The sequence below is a fragment of the Hypomesus nipponensis genome, chromosome 18 (assembly GCF_054491055.1).
Source record: "Hypomesus nipponensis isolate SF chromosome 18, ASM5449105v1, whole genome shotgun sequence".
Classification (NCBI taxonomy): domain Eukaryota; kingdom Metazoa; phylum Chordata; class Actinopteri; order Osmeriformes; family Osmeridae; genus Hypomesus; species Hypomesus nipponensis.
Window position 1 is genome coordinate 1,533,166 of NC_140378.1, and position 23,958 is coordinate 1,557,123.

At 39.1% G+C, this 23,958-nt stretch overlaps 1 protein-coding gene across 2 annotated transcripts in view; it reads left to right on the forward strand.

Moving 5' to 3' along the window:
* The window catches only part of lad1 (ladinin), a 34,763-nt gene extending 13,003 nt beyond the window's left edge, over positions 1-21,760 (forward strand). For both annotated transcript variants that reach the window (XM_084680489.1, XM_084680490.1), the window contains exon 12: positions 21,004-21,760. In XM_084680489.1, the coding sequence (XP_084536615.1) occupies positions 21,004-21,102 (99 nt within the window). In that variant the 3' untranslated portion in view covers positions 21,103-21,760. The remainder of the gene's footprint in view (positions 1-21,003) is intronic.
* Positions 21,761-23,958: the final 2,198 nt, after the last annotated feature.

The window sequence follows — 23,958 nt, forward strand, 5'->3', positions numbered from 1 at the left end:
CTATGTAATTATATATTGCTATATTTATATATTTATTGCCATTTTTTTTTTTCAGAATTTATTTCATAGCCATATGTTTGTATGTATGTATTTATTTATTTAATTTAGACTAACTCGGTGTTCCATACTAACATGTGAAAAATGCTTTAAATAATTAACTTGAGTTTGAAATAAACTACTGTAGAAAAAATACACTTTGAAATGTAGTTAAAAGTTTAACCGCTTAAATGTAACAAACAAAGTGTAAATTTGCGCGATATTCTTTCACAATGCTCAGTATAAACAAAGTTGTCATTTGGCATTTACAAATAACTAACAATTTCATGCCCATTTAAAACCAGAACCAGTAGTAGACGGTCGCTGCAGTAACAAACTATTTTGAGCACAAGCCACGATACAGGAGCAGCGGCAGACTTTGATGGAGATAATATTTGAAACACGAAGAGAAAAGCTCCTTCTCTTACCGGCTGCCTTTCCAGACTCTGTAGATATTCCAGGTTTGCGCAACACTCCGCACGTACAGCGCTAGCAAGTTATTAGATGCGTTCGACTTCATGCAGTGCTGGCGTCGCCTGCAGCCGCCTGCAGCCAGGCTGACTTGAAGAAGCCGATGGCATTCTAAGCTTTGAGGCAGCCGGCTGCAGCCGGCTGTCGGCGCCGCCGGCGCTGCATGAAGTGGAACGCACCTATTCTCAGAATTTGCTGTGGCATTTCGAATAACTCTTTCGTACCTACTTTGTACTTGATTAGGCACCTGTTAGCAGAGAATGTCTAATATGGGGAGAACCATAGACATAATAAAGAGTAGACGCCGCATCGACCGCTACTGCCTACTGGCGCTGACGAGCCGTGGGGCCGCCATCTTGGAAGGGGCAACCACTCCACTCTAGTGTAATCTGTTTGGCTGGGGCAATGAGCTGTCGGTGCATTTAATTAATCATACCGAACTGAATACCAAACTGATTTTCACGCGGTTTGCTTGGTCATACAAGTAGCTATGATACAGGACATGGTTATTACAATTATTTCGCAAAATACAACCAATAGTATGTTAATGTTAAATCTTACTTGTGAAAAGTAATCCCCCGAGCCCTGTTTGAGATTGTCCACCGATTTGAGCAGGAATATGCTGCACAGTGCTGGCATCTTGTTTATGTTGATGCTGAGCAACTAGGAACTTGACCTTTCCAAGATGGCGGCTGCATTTCTCCTGCTCAGCAGCCAATGCGCCGTCGACTATTTATTATGTCTATGGGGAGAATTGCCACTCTCGGGAAACTTCCGGGTTCTAAACTGGTTGCAGTTCCACTCTAGTTCCATATTAGGGTGCTAACGGGCGAGTGCAGAATGAATGGAGGTCGATGGAGCTATACCCCTCAAAATCCACTTTTCTCAGGATATAATTTTTTGTCTAGTGATTTGAATGTTGAATTTGAAAGGGGAGGCAAAAAAATACACACTGCTCGGTATTAAAACATTTTAAAGTCGCTTTTTTGTCTTAAAAAGCCTTTTAAAATGTAAATGACATCATACACATCGTACGACCAGAGATACTGCTTTACGGCAAGCTCTGGTCATCGACAATACAGCTGACAAGTTAGGCTCTCCCTGTCAATACACATGCTAGAAAGAGTTTTGGCTTACTAATGTTATTGCTAATGTTGCTAATGGTCTGACATTCTGGTTCCGCTTCGGATGCCATCAAGCAGGATCTCTGGTGATAATCAGTCCTTCACTAACCAATCAGCATTCATTAGCAGAATGCTAGCGTGTTATGGGCAACAACGACTCACCCTGTAAGAAATCGAAAGGACATAATTACTCGTTCATTCAACTTTTGACCTATAATCCATGTTGAACATGCAAAGACTACAATAAAATCTGAGATTTCTCAACAACAATCAGGCGAAAGAAACAAAAGAAGCCGTTTAGCTCCATAGACTCCCATTCATTTTGCACTCGCTCCATCCAACATCATCATTCCCTCCATCCCATCAACCACTCCTGAGAGCAACATTTTGAAGGATTTCTAGATTTTCGCGACCACCAAAAGACAAAAAAGAGTTTGACCAAAGCAGTATTCCCCACAAACTGTACTTTCTGTCTACAACTTGGTTGTAAACAGTTGTATGTTTGACAATTAGTGTAGCTCATAGGTAAAAGTAGCTAATGTGAATCATGTGTGGTTATAAAAACCACTCTGGGGTTGCGAAATGATTTTGACAGCAAAGTTGACGTTAGCTAGCTAACGTTAACTTTATTGTCCAATTCAAGACACTAGAATTGTTTTATACATAACCACACGTGATTCAAATTAGCTACTTACACTCTGACTGTCGTCCATCTTGTTATGAAACAAGCTAGCCTACATCACTTCCTCTTCTTCTTCTTGTTATAATTTAATGTCGAGCCGTAACCTACATTTACTACTGCAGGAAAATATTGATTATCTTTTTCCGGTCCATGGTTATCCAATTCTCTAGGTGGCGCTGTCAGATAAAACGAGGGTCCTAGAACTGCGGTCCTGAAACTGCAGCTCTCCAGCTCTGCAGTAGCGGTGTGTCGTTGGTGAACGATTCATTCATTTTGAACGAATCATTAGTATGACTCGGGAGTAACGAGTAGTCTCAGAGAGCGATTCGATCATTTTCTTGTGGCCAAAAAAAAAGAAGTTAAATAACTAAACCTATAATTATCACATATAACTAAACGAATATCATTCACGTCTTAAAACCTAGTCACGCAAAAGTGAACGAGGTAAACAAATCCTTTCTGTTTCCTCTTCTGAGCCTATGCAGGTCACGTGAAAAATTATCCAAAGATCCTATCCCTTTCCTGCCTAAACCCAAATTCTGAACATTTCATATGCTGTGGAAATATGATATTCATATTAACATTAATATTTTATGAATTTTCAGATTAAATCATACACCTTAACTGTTTATACCACATTGAAGAGGATAACTAGGGGATTTTTATGATGTGAATAAATATATGATTACTTAAACAAATCATCCTTTTTAAAAAATCACCATTTTTTACAAAAATCTTCTCCATCCACCATACAAGGGCTGTCCCCGACTAAGATTTTCTTTGGTCGACCAAAACTAAACTAGCACTTCTGAAAATTGATTAATTGAAATTTGAAACTTTTTTTTTCTATAAATGTCACAATGTTTTTCATCAAACCATTTTGTGTGATGTTTTACTTCACTGTTTTAAGAGATCATATGAAAGAAATACATACGTAAAAAGGGAGATTGACAACTCGACAAACAAACGTTTTCCCGATCTCACTCAAAGTAGCTGCTGGACATTCCAGATTCAGCCACTATAAAATAAGCTATTACTAATAATAAGCTTCATGTCACCAGTCCTGTTGTTACCGAATGCCGATATAATACAAAATGCCTGAATGGTTATTATTTATTCTCTATTACAATGTACTACAAATGAAAGATACTGTTTGTTTAACATGCAAATCAGCATGCTATTCACTGCCTGAAAAAGTGCAGCATGCAAACTTATGTAGAAGCCGAGTGGGGAACGGTGCAACAGAGAAAGATTGTGTTGTCTTGGCCGGAGAAGATAATGTCATTCGATTTGGATGTGATTCTTACAATAAGCATATTCATTTTTCAACCCAGCGTGTGTTAACATGAGCGAAGTAGGCCAACTAATGGTTTTCAGGTGGTAGACTATGTCATATTCAACCATGAAAAATAAACCGTTGTTGGCAGAGTTTGCATTCAACGTTTTTTGAGTCACCCTGTACTTTGTAAATGTAAATGTACTGTAAATGAAATGCTGAAAAAAAATGAAGAAAATGAAGAAGCACAGATTAACGAAAGGGAAAACAATAACACCTTTTCTTTTAAATATATATTTGAGTTGCTTTATTTGTCTTAAATAATATAATCTACAATTTCTGTAGAACATTTCTTTAATTCAGCAATGGTGACACAAGCAGGAAATCTAAAAAAATCTTAGTCAACCAAGAGCATATTGACCAGAAAATCAACTAGTCGACTGAGTGGGGACAGCCCTACACCATACCTCATCATACAACTTAATTTTTAACCACTTTACAAGATGGAGGAATACTTTGAGTGGGTGGAATATCCACAAATCTGTGGGCAATATAGAACAGAAGACAGATTAGAAATATAATATTTTGATTATAAGTTATGACCATTATAGTGATTAGTGGAGTGATTAGTGGACACATGGGGGAAACTGGTATTCCTCTCCCCCAACATGTATTAAAAAAACTTGTCTTTAATCATAATATCGTCTCCGATTTCAATTCAAAGCTGTAAATCTAACACTGTAGGCAATCTCCCATGGTATCCTCTCTGGCTCTGCCTCGGCAAACAATGGCTGCCGTTGCTGACGATAAATGTATTTTTCACTGGCAGTGACCCCTTTACCAATGATATATGCTTTGAGTTTAAGTTGTCATGAGTATCTAGCAGTTTTCAGAAATAAAATCGGCAATTGGACGGCAAAGATATTTGAATGGTCCGGCAGGAAAGGGTGACCCAGTCAAAATGAACAAATCGTTTTTGTTTCCTCTAGTTACCAGTACTAAGCCTATGCAGGTCACGTGAAAAATGATCCAAAGACTCATACCCAGCAGATGAACGAATCATTGATCCGAAGACCCGGTTGTCAAAAGAACGAAACGTTGGGCCTCATTCACCAATATCTTCCAAAGTTATTTCTTAAATTTGTTCTTAAGAAAGTTCCTAAGAAAAATCTACGTGTGATTCATGAAGTGTTCTTAAACAGCAGAATTGTTCGCAAGTGTGTTCTTAGAATGATGAATCCCAATATTTAGTAAGTTGAAAGCTTTTGCCCCATTGCTACTATTTAGCATAGGTAAACGCCCCGTTAATTCCCATAAATGGGGCAGGGCCGTGTGCACACTCAGAGAAATGTCAAAACAACGTGGTAAAGACAGTGTAGGCCTCGACTAAAGACACAAAAATGTCCTAATATTTCTGAAGTGGAGGTACAGCTGCAAGAAGTAAGCAACAAACAACACACCATATTTAATAGCGTCAGCTGTGGATGCAAAGCAGTAAATAAAACCGATGCATGGAATGCTATTGCTCATGCAGTGAACGCTGTATCTGGAGAAGTGTGCAGAACTGATGTAGTGAAAAAATAAATGGTTTAACTTTAATCTGAATTCTTAAGAGAAAGAACAGTCTAGAAATCAGTTGACTGTTACAAATATCCACGAGGACTGCTCTTGTTAGCCTGAAGCATTCCAACAGGTAGCCTATAAATCAAATAAATCGGTATGGTCAAAGAAGATGTGTTCCCTCCTCAGGGAATGATCTGCAACATTTTGCAGCAGCAATAAATACGCCATTGTGTGGTGTAGTCCTAGTGTGCGGAATAAGCCTACTTTGGGCCTATAAATACAGTGAAAAGTCCCTTATTATTTGATGGCAAAGCTCCCTGTTAACATAATTTATTTTAATTGAAGGCAAAGTTTACAGTTAGTTTACAGTTTTTTACAATCGCTATGAACATTTTTCGTCTTTTCAATACATTTCTTGTTACTCTTACTCTTAATGCACCACCTACCACACACAATTGGCAAAACTGTTAATTTCATGCTCAAAATCTCACATTGTAAACTAAACTCAAACACTTTTAATAACACAAAAATACATTAACAATACACCATGTCTACCAAAACACTAACACACGTTCGCTTTCAACAGGAACATTTAATCAATCATAGCACATGTCATAACTAACACTAACATCAGATGAAATTACAGAAACTGCATTCTATTATACAGTATGTGTCAGGTCTCACAGCATATGGATCATAGATTATGTTTTGCAATGCAGTTTCTTTTGAAGTCTATTTACATTTTTGTTTTGTTAGTAAATCAAATCAAATTTATTTGTATAGCTCTTTTTACACGCAAGCATGTCACAGAGGGCTGCATGCATTTTGTTTCTTTTGTTAAATTCAGAACAAAAAATAAATGACCCATCTCAGAGTAGCTTTATAGAATTTATGGTTGTTGTATTGAAAAAAGAAGACAGAAACATAATTGCTGCAGCAAAGGCTTCAGTTGCAACAGGACATTACTGAAGAAATACTCAAGAAATATGCAATATAGCTGCCATTTACAATATTTCATCAGTTACGCTAGCTCTGGCCAGCGGCGTAACTATAGGGAGTGTAGGGAGTGCAGCTGCACTAGGGCCCGTGGCGAAAGGGAGCCCGTCCTCGATCTCAAGTGAGAACTCTATCTGAAGAACCCAATAGGGTCCAAATGCAGTGCTCCCTCCTCAGGCCCCTCTAAACCGGAACTCTCTCCTCAGGCCCCTAGAGCCGGAACTCTCTCCTCAGGCCCCTTTTTTCATGTGTATCCGAGGTATTAGCGCCACCGCTGGTCGGAGGATACTGTAGGCTATTTATATTAATAGGCTACCTTACATTGAACTTCGGTTTTAGCATAAGTCAATAATGTTTAACAAAGCGGAAATTAGCATTGCGGCTAGCGTTACGTATTGCTAACATTACAAACATGATCACTGTTCTAACCCTGGCAAGCATAGAAAATAGGTTTGGCAGTTTAGCGTCATCTAGTGGTCATTATAGAATATCAAATTTTTTCCGTTGGTCATTTGCAGCAGCAACAGCTGGCTCGTGTTATTGTTTATTGTTTCCACGGCAACAAGAGCCGGCTCTGAAATAATTCATTTTTTAACGTTGATAATACAAACAACACTACTCTCTTAATCTGAAATCAATATCCATCCTTGTATTTATGTTAAATGTTGCTTCATCAATTACCACTTCAATCATAAAGATGTGTAATAGCACTAAACATATATTCCATATTCCAATAACGTAGGATTACGGTGTTCATGGGAAACTTAGGCTACTGCAGGGGGATAAATTAACAATAACCATGCCGAGAACATAGCCTTATGTATCGTTGATGAAATGCCTCATTTAGGCTATCACCGGCCAAACTGGCTAGCGAGTTTTTATTATGAAAATGAAATTTAGCCCGCATTTGGAGGGTGTTAATTTAGAACTCTGTACCTAACGCTAGCCGCAATGCTAATTTCCGCTTTGTTAAACACTATTGACTTATGCTAAAACCGAAGTTCAATGTAAGTTAGCCTATTAATATAAATAGCCTACAGTATCCTCCGACCAGCGGTGGCACTAATACCTCGGATACACATGAAAAAAGGGGCCTGAGGAGAGAGTTCCGGCTTCAGGGGCCTGAGGAGAGAGTTCCGGTTTGGAGGGGCCTGAGGAGGGAGCACTGCATTTGGACCCTTCTCGAAGAACCGGGCCCCTCGCCCCGCGTAAATCACAGAAAGGTTAACATATGATTCAGTCCGATCAATTCACAAACATTTCTCAATTATGGTGTCAGTTATTCTCACCTGCCTAATAAACATTTTAACAATAGTCAGTTTTAACAACAGACAATAGCCTAATTCATTTTGCCTCATTTGCCTTTTGCTGAATGAAACGAATTTCGTTTTTATTAAGTAATATTGTCTGGGTAATATGTTGTCAACGATTCTAAAGCCCACCCACACGTTTTGATCGTTTGCCATCCTGTTGTGTTGCATTGCCTTGTGTGTTGAGTAATTGCGGTCACGTTACCCCATGCCCTTCATTCAAAAACACAAAAGTGGCTGCAGGAAGCGGCACGAACGCAAAGAGCAGGATGAAAGGGTGGCAAAGCTGGCAAAATTATCTTCATATGGATATGGCGAGGTGTTCAAGAGGACGCTACGTCTGACCCCCAGCCCAACAGCAATGAGTGAAACTCAGCCACCAGGGTAGGCTAACGTTTACTGTCTGGTACAGCCTATTGAATGCATTTAGACATGGCTATTAAACGTCATTAAATGCATGTATAGGCATAAGGAAGCAGCCAGGTTAGATATCGAAAACAATGTGCAGGATGTTGTTGGAAAATAGCTAACGCTAGATAGGCTAATCACTCATCATGGTAATCAATCAATTCACAATGTGTATTGTAATAAGCAGTGTTGGGAAAGTTCACTTTCTACATGAACTAATTCAGTTCATAGTTCATAATTCAAAATGTTGAACTAAGTTTAATGCTCCAAATAATGAACTAAGTTAGTTCAGTTCTTTTTTTCAATATGTGGCTGCCGTCTGCAATACCGCTCTCTGCCTCTACGCAATTCGGCGTTCTCACACTTGCCATGCATAGACAGTAGAAGAAAGAAAGAAATAAAGAACACGCAGCGATTGACAGGTTGGGTAACCCTGGACACAATACTGTTAACGGTATGTTTTTAGCCTGGAAGTCTCTAGAAATCTGGCACCTTATTAAACAAAATTAAAAAGAGTGAACGCACCATTCACAGACACCAGAATGAATGCGTCCACTGCAAAGTATAGTTCATCAGGCAGTAATACAGTAGGCTACGTTCAGTTCACGTTCACCAAAATTATGAGCAAGTTCATGAACGTGTTCAGACGCAACACTGATAATAAGTACATTTCCATGCGCCTCGCTAAGATCAACACTCAATAATTTCGCCCGACGATAGGTCGGTTAAGGGGCCCGTTGGTGAGATCTGCATTCAGGCCCGCCAAGTCATTGTTACGCCGCTGGCTCTGGCCCTTCTCTGAGCACCACCACACATTCTAACTCCTCTCCCTTACCCCACTCCTCTCCCTTGTCCTGGTACTTGTCTTCCTCTCCCTAGTGCAGGCATTACATATTCATTCTTTCTTCGTGTTTCTCTGTATTGTTCTTTTTCCACTTAAGATTAGCCAAAAGAGGTCCTCTTACTGAATATACCTTATGGTCATACGATTGCAAGAACCTCAACCAACACCTGAGTGTTTCCTAGTTGGGAATCAGCTATGATTTACAGTATTTGCATAACTTCAACCAGCTGTTTCTCAGTAGCAATGGAATAAAATACAGGGGATATGTTTGTGTTTCAATTTACAATATGAACAGCTGTTCACTTTGGCTTTTGCCAATAAGGTTTTGAACATTATGTTATCTGTTCCGACATACAGTGTGAAAGCACAGGTAAATTGGGCAGTAAAAATCAATTGTTTTGGTCTTGGTTGAGCTTGTGTGTAAAAGATCAAGTGTATTCTATGCATTTTGTGTCAAAGCAATAAGAAATTTGTTAATTGTATAGCCAACACAGACACATGTTGTGCTAACTGTGTCAAGAGTTTAGGAAACTAGGAAACAGTGATTGTAAAATACTGTATTTATATAGGCCTAGCACAGTTCATACACAATGGAAATTCCAAGTGCTTTACAAATGAGCAGAAGTGTAAATGTAGTGTGTATTTATTAAAACAAACAAAAAAATATGTGGAAAATTATGAAAATTATTAGTTATTAGTTAAATAGAAAGGAGAGAAATATTCTATTTTAAATTAGAATGGACGAAAAAGGTATAACTACTTATTTTGCACAAACATTTCAGCTCTCAATTGTGCGTAAGAGTGCTCTTGGGTGTGCGTAAATTCTGTTCTTACCTAAGAACAAATCCCAAATAAGAAAACATTGGTGAATGTCAGAATCTTCGTGAAAACAGCATAAGTGGGGTTTGAGAACAAATTTGTTTGTACAAATTTGATGAATGAGGCCCATTGATCCGAAAACACGGTTGGGAAGTGAACGATTCGTTCATTTGCCTGGTACTAGTCTTTGGATCGTTTTTCACGTGACCTGCATAGGCTCCTTACTGGTAGCTAGCAAAAACAGAAATGATTCGTTCATTTTGACTGGGTCTTCGGATACAGATCTTTGGATCATTTTTCACGTGACCTGCATAGGCTCAGAAGAGGAAACAGAAAGGATTTGTTTAGTTCAGTTTTGCGTGACTAGGTTTAGTAAGACGTGAATGATATTCGTTCACAAGTAATAATTACAGGTTTTGTTATTTTCACTTTTTTTGTACTTCACTTAGTTCAGTGCAGCGTAATTGTTTTCCGTGATAATTAAATGCTAGTGCGATAATAAATTACCACTTCAAATCATACACCCCCCCCCCCCCCCGTTGAAATGTACGAATGACTCGAAAAAAGATTTGTTAATTTTGCTGAATGAGATTCAAAGAACTGAATCAGTAAAATGATCCGAACTTCCCATCACTACTCTGCAGGTACATGCTACTCAGTGGACAGGCTCTGCATAGACGGGCTCTGCCTGTTAGCCTCTGTCGCTCGTGTATTCCGTTGCTGTGTCGCGTGTATGACGTTCTGTTGCTTCAAAGTGAAATTGTCAACTCCCCTTTCTGTGTTTCCCTTGCATTTTCTTTAAAAACCCAAAGTAAAGTTTAAGACTCATCTTTGACTTGACAGTTGTTGAGAAACACCTTTTTAAACCTATGGCCTGAATACACAGTGATGGGTGATGTGACGCTCACTGTCCGAGTGCCATACCATGCGCTCATTGTTGTGTGTTCTTACATGTGAATGCGACATGGGGTAATTCATGAAAAAACTAATGCTGCTCTCTCAAAAGCTCTTTCTCTTTCATGGACTAACTACACTAGTCTCCCACCAGTTCTGTAGTCAGGCTAGTCTAGTTCATGATCTCACACTAGTAATTCTACTAGTTCATGTGTTTTTTGGGAGTGGCTTTTGAGGGAGGGAGTGGAGTATTATGGTTTGAATCATTTGGAATTCGGATATCTCAGGAATCTCTGGAAACTTGAAAGTCGTTATGGGATATCCTTAAAATATCCCATAACAGTAGGATATCCTATCCATGTCTGCCAACGCTATCAGGCCCAGAAAGTGGGAGGGGATAGGTAAAAACGCGGAGTTTGTCATAGAAAACTTGCTAGCGAGCAGGTTAGGTTCACAGAGTAAGTTACCATGGACACTGACCAAATGTTTTTTTTTTACCTCTCTTTCTGGAGTATGCCTCTTTTCAGGGTTAACCAACTCAAAGTTTTCACTAAACCCGCTACCTGGAATACCCCCCTGAACATGCTATTTTTATCAATATCTTTGTCAAAAATGACCACAGAAACTTCAGACCTGTTTCACATTCTTCTAATACTATCGGACCAAGTTGTCCAACCTTTGGTTTGGTGATAAAGTTAATTATTGATTAACCCATTGCCAATAAATCAATAAAAACATAAATATTTCAGTATTTCCTCAATATCTTTGTAAAAAATGAACATAAAAACTTCTAACTTGTTGCGGATTCTACTACTACTATCTGAACAAGTTGTCCAAGCTTTGGTTTGGTGATAAAGTTGATTATTGATTAATCCATAGCCAATAAGTTAATAAAAACATAAATATTTCAGTATTTCCTCAATATCTTTGTCAAAAATGAACATAGAAACTTCAAACCTGTTTCACATTCTTCTACTACTAGCACACCAAGTTGTCCAAGCTTTGGTTTGGTGATAAAGTTATTCATTAATTCATAGCTAATAAAAACACCAATATGTCTGTATTTCATCAATATCTTTGTCAAAAATGAACATAGAAACTTCAAACTTATATTTTGAGGAAATACTGAAATATTGGTTAATCAATAATCAACTTTATCACCAAACCAAAGCTTGGACAACTTGGCCAAATAGTAGTAGAAGAATGCAAAACAGGTCTGAAGGTTCTATGATCATTTTTGACAAAGATATTGATGAAATACTGGAAAATGTGTGTTTTTGTTGATTTATTGGCTATGGGTTAATCAATAATCAACTTTATCACCAAACCAAAGCTTGGACAACTTGGCCTGCTAGTATTAGAAGAATGTGCAACAAGTTTGAAGTTTCTATGTTTCTTTCTGATAAAGATATTGAGGATATACTTGAAAATGTGTGTTTTTGTTGATTTATTGGCTATGGGTTAATCAATAATCATCTTTATCACCAAACCAAAGCTTGGACAACTTGGTCTGCTAGTATTAGAAGAAACATTCTTCTAATACTAGCAGACCAAGTTGTCAAGCTTTGGTTTGGTGATAAAGTCTAATACTAGCAGACCAAGTTGTCCAAGCTTTGGTTTGGTGATAAAGTTGATTATTGATTATGTTTGAAATGAACGTAGAAACTTCAGACCTGTTTCACATTCTTCTACTACAATTTGGCCAAGCTGTACAAGCTTTGGTTTGGTGATAAAGTTGATTATTGATTAATCCATAGTTTGAAGTTTCTATGTTCATTTTTGATAAAGATATTGAGGATATACTTGAAAATGTGTGTTTTTGTTGATTTATTGGCTATGGGTTAATCAATAGTCATCTTTATCACCAAACCAGTTTTTTCTAACTGGCTTCGACTGGCTCTGAAATGAGCTTGTCATCCTTGTAGCTTAGCGCTAGCAGCAAATGGCAATACCCCATTTGCTAGGTGTTGTGGAGCCTTCAAAATAAAAGTTGATTGCGCATTATGGTTGTCAGAATCAGTGTTCTTTGTGCGCCGATCCTGGGAATCAGATAAAGCACTCCAATTTGTTCATGCTTCAGTTTTTGTGTTTCAGTAATACTAATGAGGGATTTAGCTATTATATATGATAGTTCTAAGTACCATCTTTCATTAGAGATAACAATTATACCTTTTTATCCTAAGAATTTGACCTTGGTTACAAGGGTCATTCTGGAGTCTCCAAAAGGCCCTTTTAGAAAACGCCTGGATGTACTCTTATAAAAACGTGACAAATATGAATATATTGTGGTATTATGTTTGACTTTTGATTTGAATTGGGTAAGGCGTCAAGCTGTGGTCCAATTCTGTCCTCCAGCTAATACCTACCACCTCTAGGCCACCTTCAGGCCTCTGTTTTCAATACAAAATCTAGGCGGAAATAGAAACTTTCACTTTCCTTGTGTTCAAGCTTATATTACTCAACACTAGTAGGACTGACAGGGGTCCTGACAACAAGGGAAATAACTTCAGTGTCAGCTTTCAAAAGAGACCATTTACATGCATGTATTCCAAATGGTTCAAGAACAGCTTTCAATTTACTTTGGGTATGCTGTTAAGGCGTTTTCAGGCAAATTTAGGATTCCATAGGGGTTAATCTAGATAGATTAACGCCAAGATTACAGTGAGATTAATCTAGATTTAAAAAAAATAATCTATGCCCACCACTATTTAAAAGAAATCAGAATGATTTGATTCCTACTGGGAATCACACTCTCAGACCAACAATTCAAACTAACTAAACTAATATTTTTATTGTGTGATAGGTATGTTGTGCATTTAATAAACGTGTCTGAGTGGATTTTATATATTGTGTGTTCAGATAATAGTGCAATTGGAAATAATAAGTTTATGACAATGGGGATTTACATTTACATTTCAACATGCTTGTGCAATAGAACAGGGAAAGAGTGTGTGCTAACCAAACATTTTCAACAAATGTTTTCAACAAATGTTCCAGAAAGCTTTTTTTGTGAAAAAGTTTTTGTTTTGAAACTCTGGGTTTACACTGTCAAAGAGCCAGTTCAGCATTTCTCTGAGTCATTTGCTACGGAAACATACTCTGTGAAGCTAACCTGTTTACTTGCAGATTTCATTGACCCTGAGTTTGTCCTTTCTCTTAAACTGAAACCTGACACCTGAATGTGTTAGACATGGCGACTTTGATTTTGAAGCACAAATACTTCATTGGGAGAGGGAGATCAGACCACGATTGGATTTCTTATTATCATATGTTCAGTTAGCACACATTTTGAGAGTTGTATGTATACAAAATAATTTGCTTTCAAATGGACAAAATTAAATACTGGCTGTATTTTTGCTCAGAAAATGGAGCTGCTGAATGCTGTTTAATGAATCTCAATAACATCATAATTGCTTGTATTGCAATTATATCTTACCGGTTTAAAGCATATGTTTTTATTTAATCTTCAGTTGCTACCAAGTACGTTTGATGCCTTTAGGGTTGCACTTGTGCATGGACATACAAATATTGAATACGTGGAATACAAGATAAAAACCTTGTTTTTTCCCCAAAATTATGTATTGACTCTGTAACAATTTTCTGCCATGGCCAATTCACGTTCTTTTTCTACTGCTATTGCTTTTTAAATATTAAATAGCTGTTCATACTTGACATAAGCAGTCATTAATATTTACAGTTTCTCTGGGGAGAAAGTTTTCAAGTCTTTTTATCCTGTTGCCATGACGAATAGTGTTATCTGTGTTCCATTGATAAGGGCTTTTTATATCCTCAGGTGCAAGTTTTACTCAGAGTTAATCAGACTCAAAGTTGACTAAACTAAGTTCTACCACCGGTTCTGAAACCATCAACTCTTGAGTTTGACAGCTCAATCAGTCAACCCAGAGTTGGGTTAGAACTCAGCATAATGTTAACCCTGCTTTCTAAAATACCCCAAATGTCACAAACTAACTTTCACAAATATCTGAGTGGCCCCACTTGTTGCTATTGTAGGTTAGATATAACGAAGTTAAGTCTTGTACTTGCTGTGTAATATTTTACTGTTGATTGTTCTTTTACAGGTACAGTCCTGCACTTTTGTGGTTCATGTTGTTTTATTTGTAACTTGTATAACTACATGCTCTTATGGGTCTTCCCTTTTGGCACTTGTTTAGCTTTTTCACAATGTATGCTTCATGTTTTGGCTGCTTGCAATGTTTGGGACTATCTCGTTGTTATGATCAGTGACCTATGCTCTTTTGTAAAGCTCTCTCTTGGAAGTCGCTTTGGATAAAAGCGTCTGCTAAATGAATACATGTAAATGTAAATGTAATGTTCTATCATAGTTCAGTCAAGACAATCACGTATTAGATTTGAGCATTTATTGTTACATGACATGGACATGTAGATTTACTTTGGCGGAGTGGATGATCAAAGGGAAGCACTGCCTGCCTCCTCGATGCAACACATACATACATGATATATGAGGCAGAAAGCAATAGAGATATAATCCCCCTGATGGATAGACATACAGACAGCATGGGGGAGAAGGGGACGGTGGAGGGTGGCAGCAGCACTGATAATACAACGACCGGGGTGAGTGTGTGCATATCCGCGCGTCTTTTAAAGACGCCTTATCGGACGTGGCCCAATGGATATGCGCTGCTAACATGGGTGTGGTAGTGAGTGGAGTAAGGAAGGTGGAGTAAGACGTCTTACGTCCCCGATGACTGACTGACGCGCGCTGCCTGATTGCCCTGCCAGAACTAGCTGCGCTTATTAGCTCAAAATTGATCAGAAATTGCTACTCTGCTTTGCTCTTTGCTCTCCTCCTTGTACCCCTATACAGTACTGTACTCTGCATCTCACTACTCACAACTTACTCTTGTTCTTTGGTGATATGAACGTGCAACCAGTCAAAATCTATTGAGCAGTCAGTACTGTTACTGTAACAAATGGAAAGCACAATGTTCAGTAAGTAAGTAAGACTTTATTTATATAGCACATTTCATACAAGAATTGCAGCTCAAGGTGCTTTACATAAAATTAACAAAAACAATAATACAAGTGTTAAAAGTAATAGATCTAAAACATATAACAAACCAGACTAGCCGCACTCTATCTGCGGTCTCTCAAATCCGTCTTGGATCCGAGCTGCCTCGTGCAGTTTCCAAACATATAACAACCCAGACAAGCCGCACTCTATCTGCGGAGTAAAATTATAATAATAATAGAAACTACAGAATAACAAAATACAATAACTCAACAAAAATTGATAAAATGTAACACATAAGCAATAGTGCAAGTCAAACACAAGCCGCAATCTTTGCAGGAATGCAAAGCAAATCTGTTAAAACAATAATATAACTACTACCAGTTGTAAGGCCCTTCTGAGATAAAAAATAGTTAAATGCTTTGGTAAAAAGGTACGTTTTAAGCTGTCTTTTAAAAATGTCTAGCGTATTTGCTTCTCTGATATTTATGGGTAATTTATTCCATAGTTTTGGGGCGTCATCGGCAAAGGCCGCATCACCAATCTTATTATGGCTGCTTCCGGCGACCTCTAATAGGCCTGCATTTGATGATTGCAGTGTTCTAGCTGGTGTGTAGTTTATAAGAGAGTTAGCAATGTAGCTAGTTCAGGGCCATACAATTTGTTCATTGTACAGTATATGGCCTACAAATGGAGAACACAGCATCCAGGGCATGTAGTTACATGTAAAGAATAATTTCATTATGTTTACACAGTAAATTTCATTTACTGTAGCAATAAAAAAAAAAGATTTTGGATTTTGAAACACAGGGTTTTGGTGTTTCAACACCCATTGACACTTTCCTGATGTATGACTATGTTTAGCCTGTGTTTTGCACCTCTCCTTCGCCAACGTCTCTGGAGGAGGGGATCCCTCACTGAATTTCTCATCCCAAGGTTTCTTAGAGGAAATTTTTTTTCTCCTCAAGTGAGTTTTTATGGGAGTTTTTTCCTTGTCTTCCTTTTGAAGCTTGAGGTTGGCGAGGGGCAGTTCTATGGGCGTATGAGAAGCCCTCTGTGACATTGCTTGTGAAAAGGGCTATACAAATAATGTAAATTTGATTTGATTTGAAAATATTAGTTTTTTACAATTGTTAACACACGTTTCTCAAAACAATAACGGCTTTATCAAAACCTCAACGAAGCAAGTATCATTCCTAGTTTTCACTCAACGCAAAGCAGACTTTTCCCTCCACAGACGCACGTCGGTAAATTAGGAAATTACTTTGCGCTCCCGGGGGCGGTTCAGCGAAAAAAGGAGCCGTGTTCTGGCGCAAACGTTCCCTGATGCTATTTTGCAGTTTCAGAAAAACAATCCCGCCACTGACCAGGAAAAACGTAATCTAAAGTCAATGGCGCATTATTCAGATGCTATTTTAAGGGCGCAAGCTTGGTCCGTGCGCACTGCTAATGAGGTCAGGGTCTTCTTTCTGCAAAGCTATGTTACATTGTTTTGATTTATGGCGTGTTACATTTCTTCAATGATTATACAAATATTTTCATGAGAAATCTCTATGTATGTTATATTGATTTGTAACAAAACAGAACTTCTCATCATCCCGGCCAAACCCTCCATCTCTCACAACCTCTCAATCACCCTGGGATCTGCGACGGTGACCCCTTCATCCTCTGCCAGGAACCTTGGGGTTACCATGGATGATTAGCTCTCCCTCACGGCCCACATTGCTGCGGTCATCCGGTTGTGTAGATTCACCCTCTACAACATCCGGAAGATCAGGAAATACTTGTCTGAGCACTCCACCCAGTTGCTTGTCCAAGCACTTGTCCTCTCCAAGTTGGACTACTGCAACTCGCTGCTCGCCGGTCTCCCAGCATGCGCAACCCGCCCTCTTTAGAGGATTTAGAACGCAGCGGCATGCCTGGTCTACAATCTACCCAGACGCTCCCACGTTACTCCGCTCCTCATTTCCCTCCACTGGCTACCCATCACGGCCCGCATCAGATTCAAGACCCTGGTACTGATCTTCCGAGCAGTGAACGGGACTGCACCCGACTACATCAAGTCTCTCCTGCAGCTTTACACCCCCACCCGCCACCTCGGGTCTTCTTCAGACAACCGCCTGGTGGTCCCACTGCTCAAGACCGCCCGGTCCCAACACAAGCTCTTCTCCTGCCTGGCTCCCCAGTGGTGGAATCAACTCCCCACCTCCATCAGAGACACTGTCTCTCCACCTTCAAGAGAAGGCTCAAGACGCACTTGTTCCGGGAGTACAACGGTACTTGCGAATGGTTTGCTGAACCCAATGCTAGTTTCCTCAAGGATCACAAGCACTCTTGCTTAGAGTCTTGTTGCTCTTGTTGCTTAGTGGCAACTGATTTAAACAGTTGTATTTGCTGCAAAATATTCTATTTTAGTTAATATTATTTTTATTTTTACTGTTGCAGCTTTTTCTACAGCTACACTTGCACTTAGAGATTCATGTTGTTTAATTGTAACTTGCTTAACTACATGCTCTGATGGTTCTTCCCTTTGACACGTGTTTTTTGTTTGTTCACAATGTGTGCTTCTTGTTTTGGCTACCCGCAATGCTTTGGGGCTATCTTGTTGTTATTATCAGTGACCTATGCACTTTGTAAAGCTCTCTCTTGGAAGTCGCTTTGGATAAAAGTGTCTGCTTAATGAATACATGTAAATGTAACTTTTGTAAAATGTCTCAGTGTAGTCCTAATTTTTTCATAGTCAAACATAAAACAGCACACATATGCAGTAAAAAAGGTTTTCTTTTTTAACAGTACAGTACTGTCAATGGGCCTGCTCAACCCATTGCAGCACACAAAGTGATGTTCCCACCACGCTCTGCGGGTACCTCAGTAGCGCTGGCCAATGACATTTCTGCCCCGGCGCCTCCTCTTCACCAGGTTGAATCCAACCTCATCAATGAATATGTATTCATATAGCTCATTAGCTGTGTCATGCTCCTGGATCCGCTGAAACAGACAGCATGATAATGCAAGTTATAGTATGGACACAGATGGGTCAACACAGTGAGGTACACTGTAGAAAAGGAACAATATTGGATTACAGTTACAATACATGCATGTGTCAGTGCTGAATGTATGGGACTTACAAGCACAAACTCTTTCCGTAACTCTTTTATGTGGTCTGTGTTCCGGTCAAATAGGACCCTGTACACTTGTTTCATCCGCATGGCATTCCTGCGGAGAACACGGTCCAGTGTAGAGAGGCTGACGGTCTGGATGTTTCTGAATGTGGCATGGTCAGCCAGGATTCTGGTTTGTAGTGTGATAGTGTTGTTTTCACAAACCATTTTCACAATGTCAGTCTCCTGTTCAGCTTTGAAAGTGCATGTTCTTCCTCCACGGTGTGGTTCTCTTTCAGTCCTGTAAAATACAAATACAGTGAGCACACTGTATTCTATTGATATGCAGTATTTCAGTACACAAGGCAAATATAATTCATACCTGTTCTCCATTCTAAAGGTTCTAATGATTGCAGCAACTGTGAAGCGGCTGAGATTTGGTTGGACCCTCTGGCCAACCTCCCTCATGCTCAAACCATGGTTGAGCACATGGTCAACCACGGTGGCCCAAATCTCATTAGAGATCACCGTTCTCCTTCTTCTTTCTCCTCCTTCTCCTCCTTCTTCTTGTCATCCTCCTCTTCCTCCTCCTTGTCATCCTCTCCCTCCTCTTCCTTGTCCTCTTCCTTGTCCTCCTCTTCCTCCTCTCTCTCTTACTCCTCTCCTTCTCTGGTTGTTGATATGTCCTTAGTTCTCCATTGTTCACCAAACAAAACAGAGGCTCAAGGCCCTTTTCATGCTGCAGTCCGGATCGCAAATTGCTCATCAAACCTGAGTGTTTAGAGATTTGAATATTTGTGTGTTGTAGGTTGATGCTTTGAGACTTTACTTGAGAAGTGTGTGCAACAACTGAACATTGTGTGTAGTGTTTTGACAACAAGGGGATGTGTAATTGACATCAGTGTGTAAACAAGGAAAGTCATAGTCTAATGCAGATAAGGGAGTGTGAAGTAGTGCCAAATTGGCTCGAGCAATTGGTACATGAAGTTAAGGTTGTGAAAATTGTGCAAAATGTTTGCTAACAATTGTGAAAAACTGTAAAAGGAATGTGAGATGATGCTCTGATTGGTTTATTGCACGTTACGCCCAAACCACACTCATTAGTAATGTAGCTAGTTTGGACCAACCCATTTTAGATTTGCGCCAGGCGCTAAGTCATTTATCCCGTTGACAAAATAGCAACCGCGCCGGAGTGCCGCCCACAAAGTTACTTGCGCTTTGCGTTTTGATACTTGTGTTTTCAGATTGTTAAAATAGGGCTCATTGTGTTTTACAGATGACAACTGTGTTGTAGTTGTTTACTGTTTGCCGCCTGTGTTTACCATTTTGCAGCACAAGTGCAAAATGTGTTTAGTGAATGAAAATGTGTTCATTGTTTTGCCAAACGAGTGTCTGATTTCACAAATTGGTTTAGTTCACTGAACATTTGATTCAGATAATGGGGTTTAGTGTTTTAGCAATTGTGAACAACTGTAAAAGGGACAAAAATCAAAGGAGTAAACATGTGATCAATGGGCTTCTTCTTGTCTTTGGGCTGGGTCAGGCCTACGGTGGCCCTGAAGTGCAAATCACACCCCCAAATATGAGTACATCCCCCAAATGAAAACGCTCCCCCCGAATACGAGTCAACTCCCCCCAAATCGGATGACTTGTTCACCTCCCCCCAATACAAAAACACGCTCCCCCAAAGGGAAAACGACATTACATTAACTCTGAACGGAAAGGGTAGGTACTATACTTTAGCGCTGATTGGATGCTATAGGCTAAGAAATTGATCGACAGAAGTAAACAATGAAATAGCCTGACAGAGTTACGTGCACCAGGACATTTATTTGGGCATCAAAGCATGTAGCATAGACTACGTATGCAAATGCATAAATTGCGTGTTAAACATAGCCAAACAACTAGTTCACGTAACTCTGTCATTATCATGAACTTGATCGTTTTGGTTGGAAGGAAAGAGGAAACATTAATGTTTACAATTCAGAGTCATGACACTAATCTTTATTTTAATCAGGGTCATTCCTATGAAATAATCTCTGATATGCTGTTAACGTTTCACAATATAAGTAGCCTATGCGCACGCTAACGCAGTTGAAGGCAGGACTTTTCAGAAGAAAAAACTAATAGCCACTACAGAAGAACGAAATGCCACAATCAGAGTAACGTGGACCAGGATATAGTTGTTGTTATAGTAAGGATTTGAGCAAGTTACAGGCTTTTGCAAGTAATCGTGTGTTGCAATTTCTACAAATTGTTTTAAGAAATTCACTTACTGTTTTGCAAATGTGAAGAATGATTTGAGAAATGTACAAAGCACTGAGAAACTGTATTACCAGATAAATGTTTTAGTGTGGAGTGGGTGGTTGTCTGTGATGTGGGGGTTAAGGGCTTGAGGTGTGTGTGGATTTTGAAGTGGTGTGTTTTTCTGTGCATGTGTATATTCATTACTTGCATGTGTGGTCATTTTAAAATCTCTCTCTCTCTAGGACCTGAGGCATGTGGACATCGTCGGTAAGAGAAGTCTGTTTGAGAGACGAGGGAAGGTCTCCCCAAAACCAACCACTGACAGCAAGGTTTACAAGTGAAGAACTCCCCCCCACCCAACCCTGATCCCTGTCCAAGTTATCATTGCTTAACATTTATTTGGGGGAAAGACTTGTCATTAAGACCACTGTCTACCTTTTCTTTTTCTGTTAATGCTATTTTCCCCCTTTTCCAGTATCTATGAAATTACAGAAAACCGAGAGTACAAAATGGAAGATGGCAGGACTGAATGTTACTTTAATTGATTTCTTTTTTTCTGTCTATGCTTTGTTTTACAACCCCTGTGTGCATAGTTGTGGAAAAACAAGAAAATACAAAAAAGATTGAGAAAGAAGTACATGATCAGAGGAGTAAAGTGTGTGGGAGACTGTTAAAAGCCCCGTGTGCTCTGTTCTAAAGTGTGCCTAATTCTCTAAGGAAACTTTGGAGACTCCTTTTAAGTAATTTTGAACTTAGGGTGATTCTTAAAGCACTTTGCAGTGGTGATGGCGATGTATTTGACAAATGTCCATTCCTGAAGTGAACCGGCAATAGATTTTAATTCAGTGAATAAGGTGTGTGTCTGTGTTTTGACCCCCATCTGATAAATACATGCCACTTTTTGTGTCCGTACTAGAGCAGAGTAATGCTCAATACACTGTCTCTCAGGGCACAGTAGTACCTGACACACTGTCTTGCAAATAAAGTGTTATATACCTACACAGCTCCATTGAAAGTATATTTTTTCACTAATTCTAGATAATGAAATATCGGGTTGTATTTTTCCAAAAACCTTCTCTACAAAGCTTTGCTTAGTTCTTCTGTCCTTGCTTAGGCACTGTTCTGACTCCTGACAAAAGATGGAAAAGGACAGACACCTCTCCTCTACTCTAAAAACAGTTGACCAAGAGGGGGGTGATAACAGTGGAATGCATGTGTTTTTTCAATGGCAGCCTGCCACTGTGTGTGTCAGTTTTCAGGTTGCGTGTGAATAGATTGTGTGCGTATTCTACATTCTGGGTGTGTGTGTGTGTGTGTGTGTGTGGCATCTGTTTATCCCCAACAACTGAACTATCCTTTTTTGGAAGTGATGATAAGGGTGTGTGCATGCTATCTCAGAAGTTATTAATAAACACAATGTGTCCCATGAAGCCTCTCTTCCACACAACCATTCTCTGTGGATCTTTCTTTCTCACTCCATCTCTCTCCTCCAATCTATATTTGGTCACATATCTGTTGGCCACTAACACAGCTGAGGACTTCTAACAGACTGGTGTTCTTTTCTGCTTGTGTCAAAAGGGATCTCTCCATCTTTTTCTCTCGCTCAGGTAAGTCTTACTTATATTTTACGTGAACTGGAATACCATGGAGCATGCATTTATGTTGGTATTACAGAATGAAGGCAAATTGATGGTAGTTTCTATTTCGTATCCAAGAAGGTTCTATTTAAAACTCCATATGGTTCTGTTGTTGGTATTGTGGATATAACCACTAATGGGAAACTTTGAGAACCCTGGTTTAAAGCATAGTTGCTTTAGTGATGAAACTGAGACCATTTAAATCCTCTAATGGTTTTACAAACCCTTGTTGGTGTTAGAATCAGAGAAAAATGTATTTGTGTCTGTGCTTAGGTTTGCAGTAGAACTACAAATACCAACATGTCTGACAACGAGGAAGTGGAGGAGTACCAGTAAGTCCCACATTAAACCTTCAATATGCATCCTGCTACAAGGTCACATAAGAGCTATTGGTCTTGAATGAATTAACTGTCAGGAATGTGACAGGCTACCAATAGAGAGTGTCTTTCACTGAAGCATGATCTGTCTTCTGGTTATTGCAATACTTTATATGAAACATACAGTTTTACTAGTGTAAAGTTAGCGTTGTGTATACTTAACCTAATATAAATGAGCTATTGGGAATAAAGGTATTCAATTTGTCTTTTCCCACAGGGTGCAGGAAGGTAAGAATATGTGTTTGTGTGTGTGGATCTGTGTTTGAGACTGCACGGGTTATGTTTAACAAAGTTAAAAAAAAAGTTGTATAATATTTTGACAAACCAGATGACCTTGTCATTCTGTACATTTGATGAAAAAACTGTGACGAATAATCCCTGGCCTATCAACATAAATGAGTTTGTGTAAGATTGTGTAAATGTGTGTGTTTGCATATAGTCATTGAATACAATGACTCCTTTATACATACAGTTGATTATTTGCTGGTGGAGAGTGTGTGTTGTGATAAATAAAATCATACTGTTATTGTTTTCCTTTCCCTGCATGTGTTTCTCAGAGGAAGTGACAGAAGGTATGACCCTGCTCCATTTGCTATATAATTACATGTACCCCTCTGCATCCAGTACAAGTGATCCTTTTACTTGACTAGAAAAGTCAACATTCATGAGAATGCTATTCAGTTAGAGTCTTGAAATGGTGAAAACTGTGACAACATTCATTAGTGTGTAATAAGTCCAAGATCTTTAAGTGTGTGTGTGCATATAACAAATGTATTCCTTCATCTCTTTCTATGTATGTCACATCATCTGCTTTTAATTGAACAAATTGCATTATTATCAATACAGCAAGATTATGATCCACAACTATCGATCAAATCAACATATTGGTCTGTGTGCATATCAGTTATAATATGTGCTGATGAATGATGACTTACAGCTATTGGTGAAATGTCCATAGCATTTCACCAGTTTAACTTGAGAGGAATGCTGCAATGAATCATTGGTTACTCATCCAAGTCAACCAATCTTTATTAAAATCCCATTGTGGTCAATGAGATGTGAGCAGTTGGCTATCTTTGGATGTCATGGATTGTGTGTGTGTTTTAGTATGTGTTTGGTGGTGCTGCTGGCGGTTACCTAATCCTACTAACAGTGAGTCTTTACTTGCCTTGGCAAAGCGGAG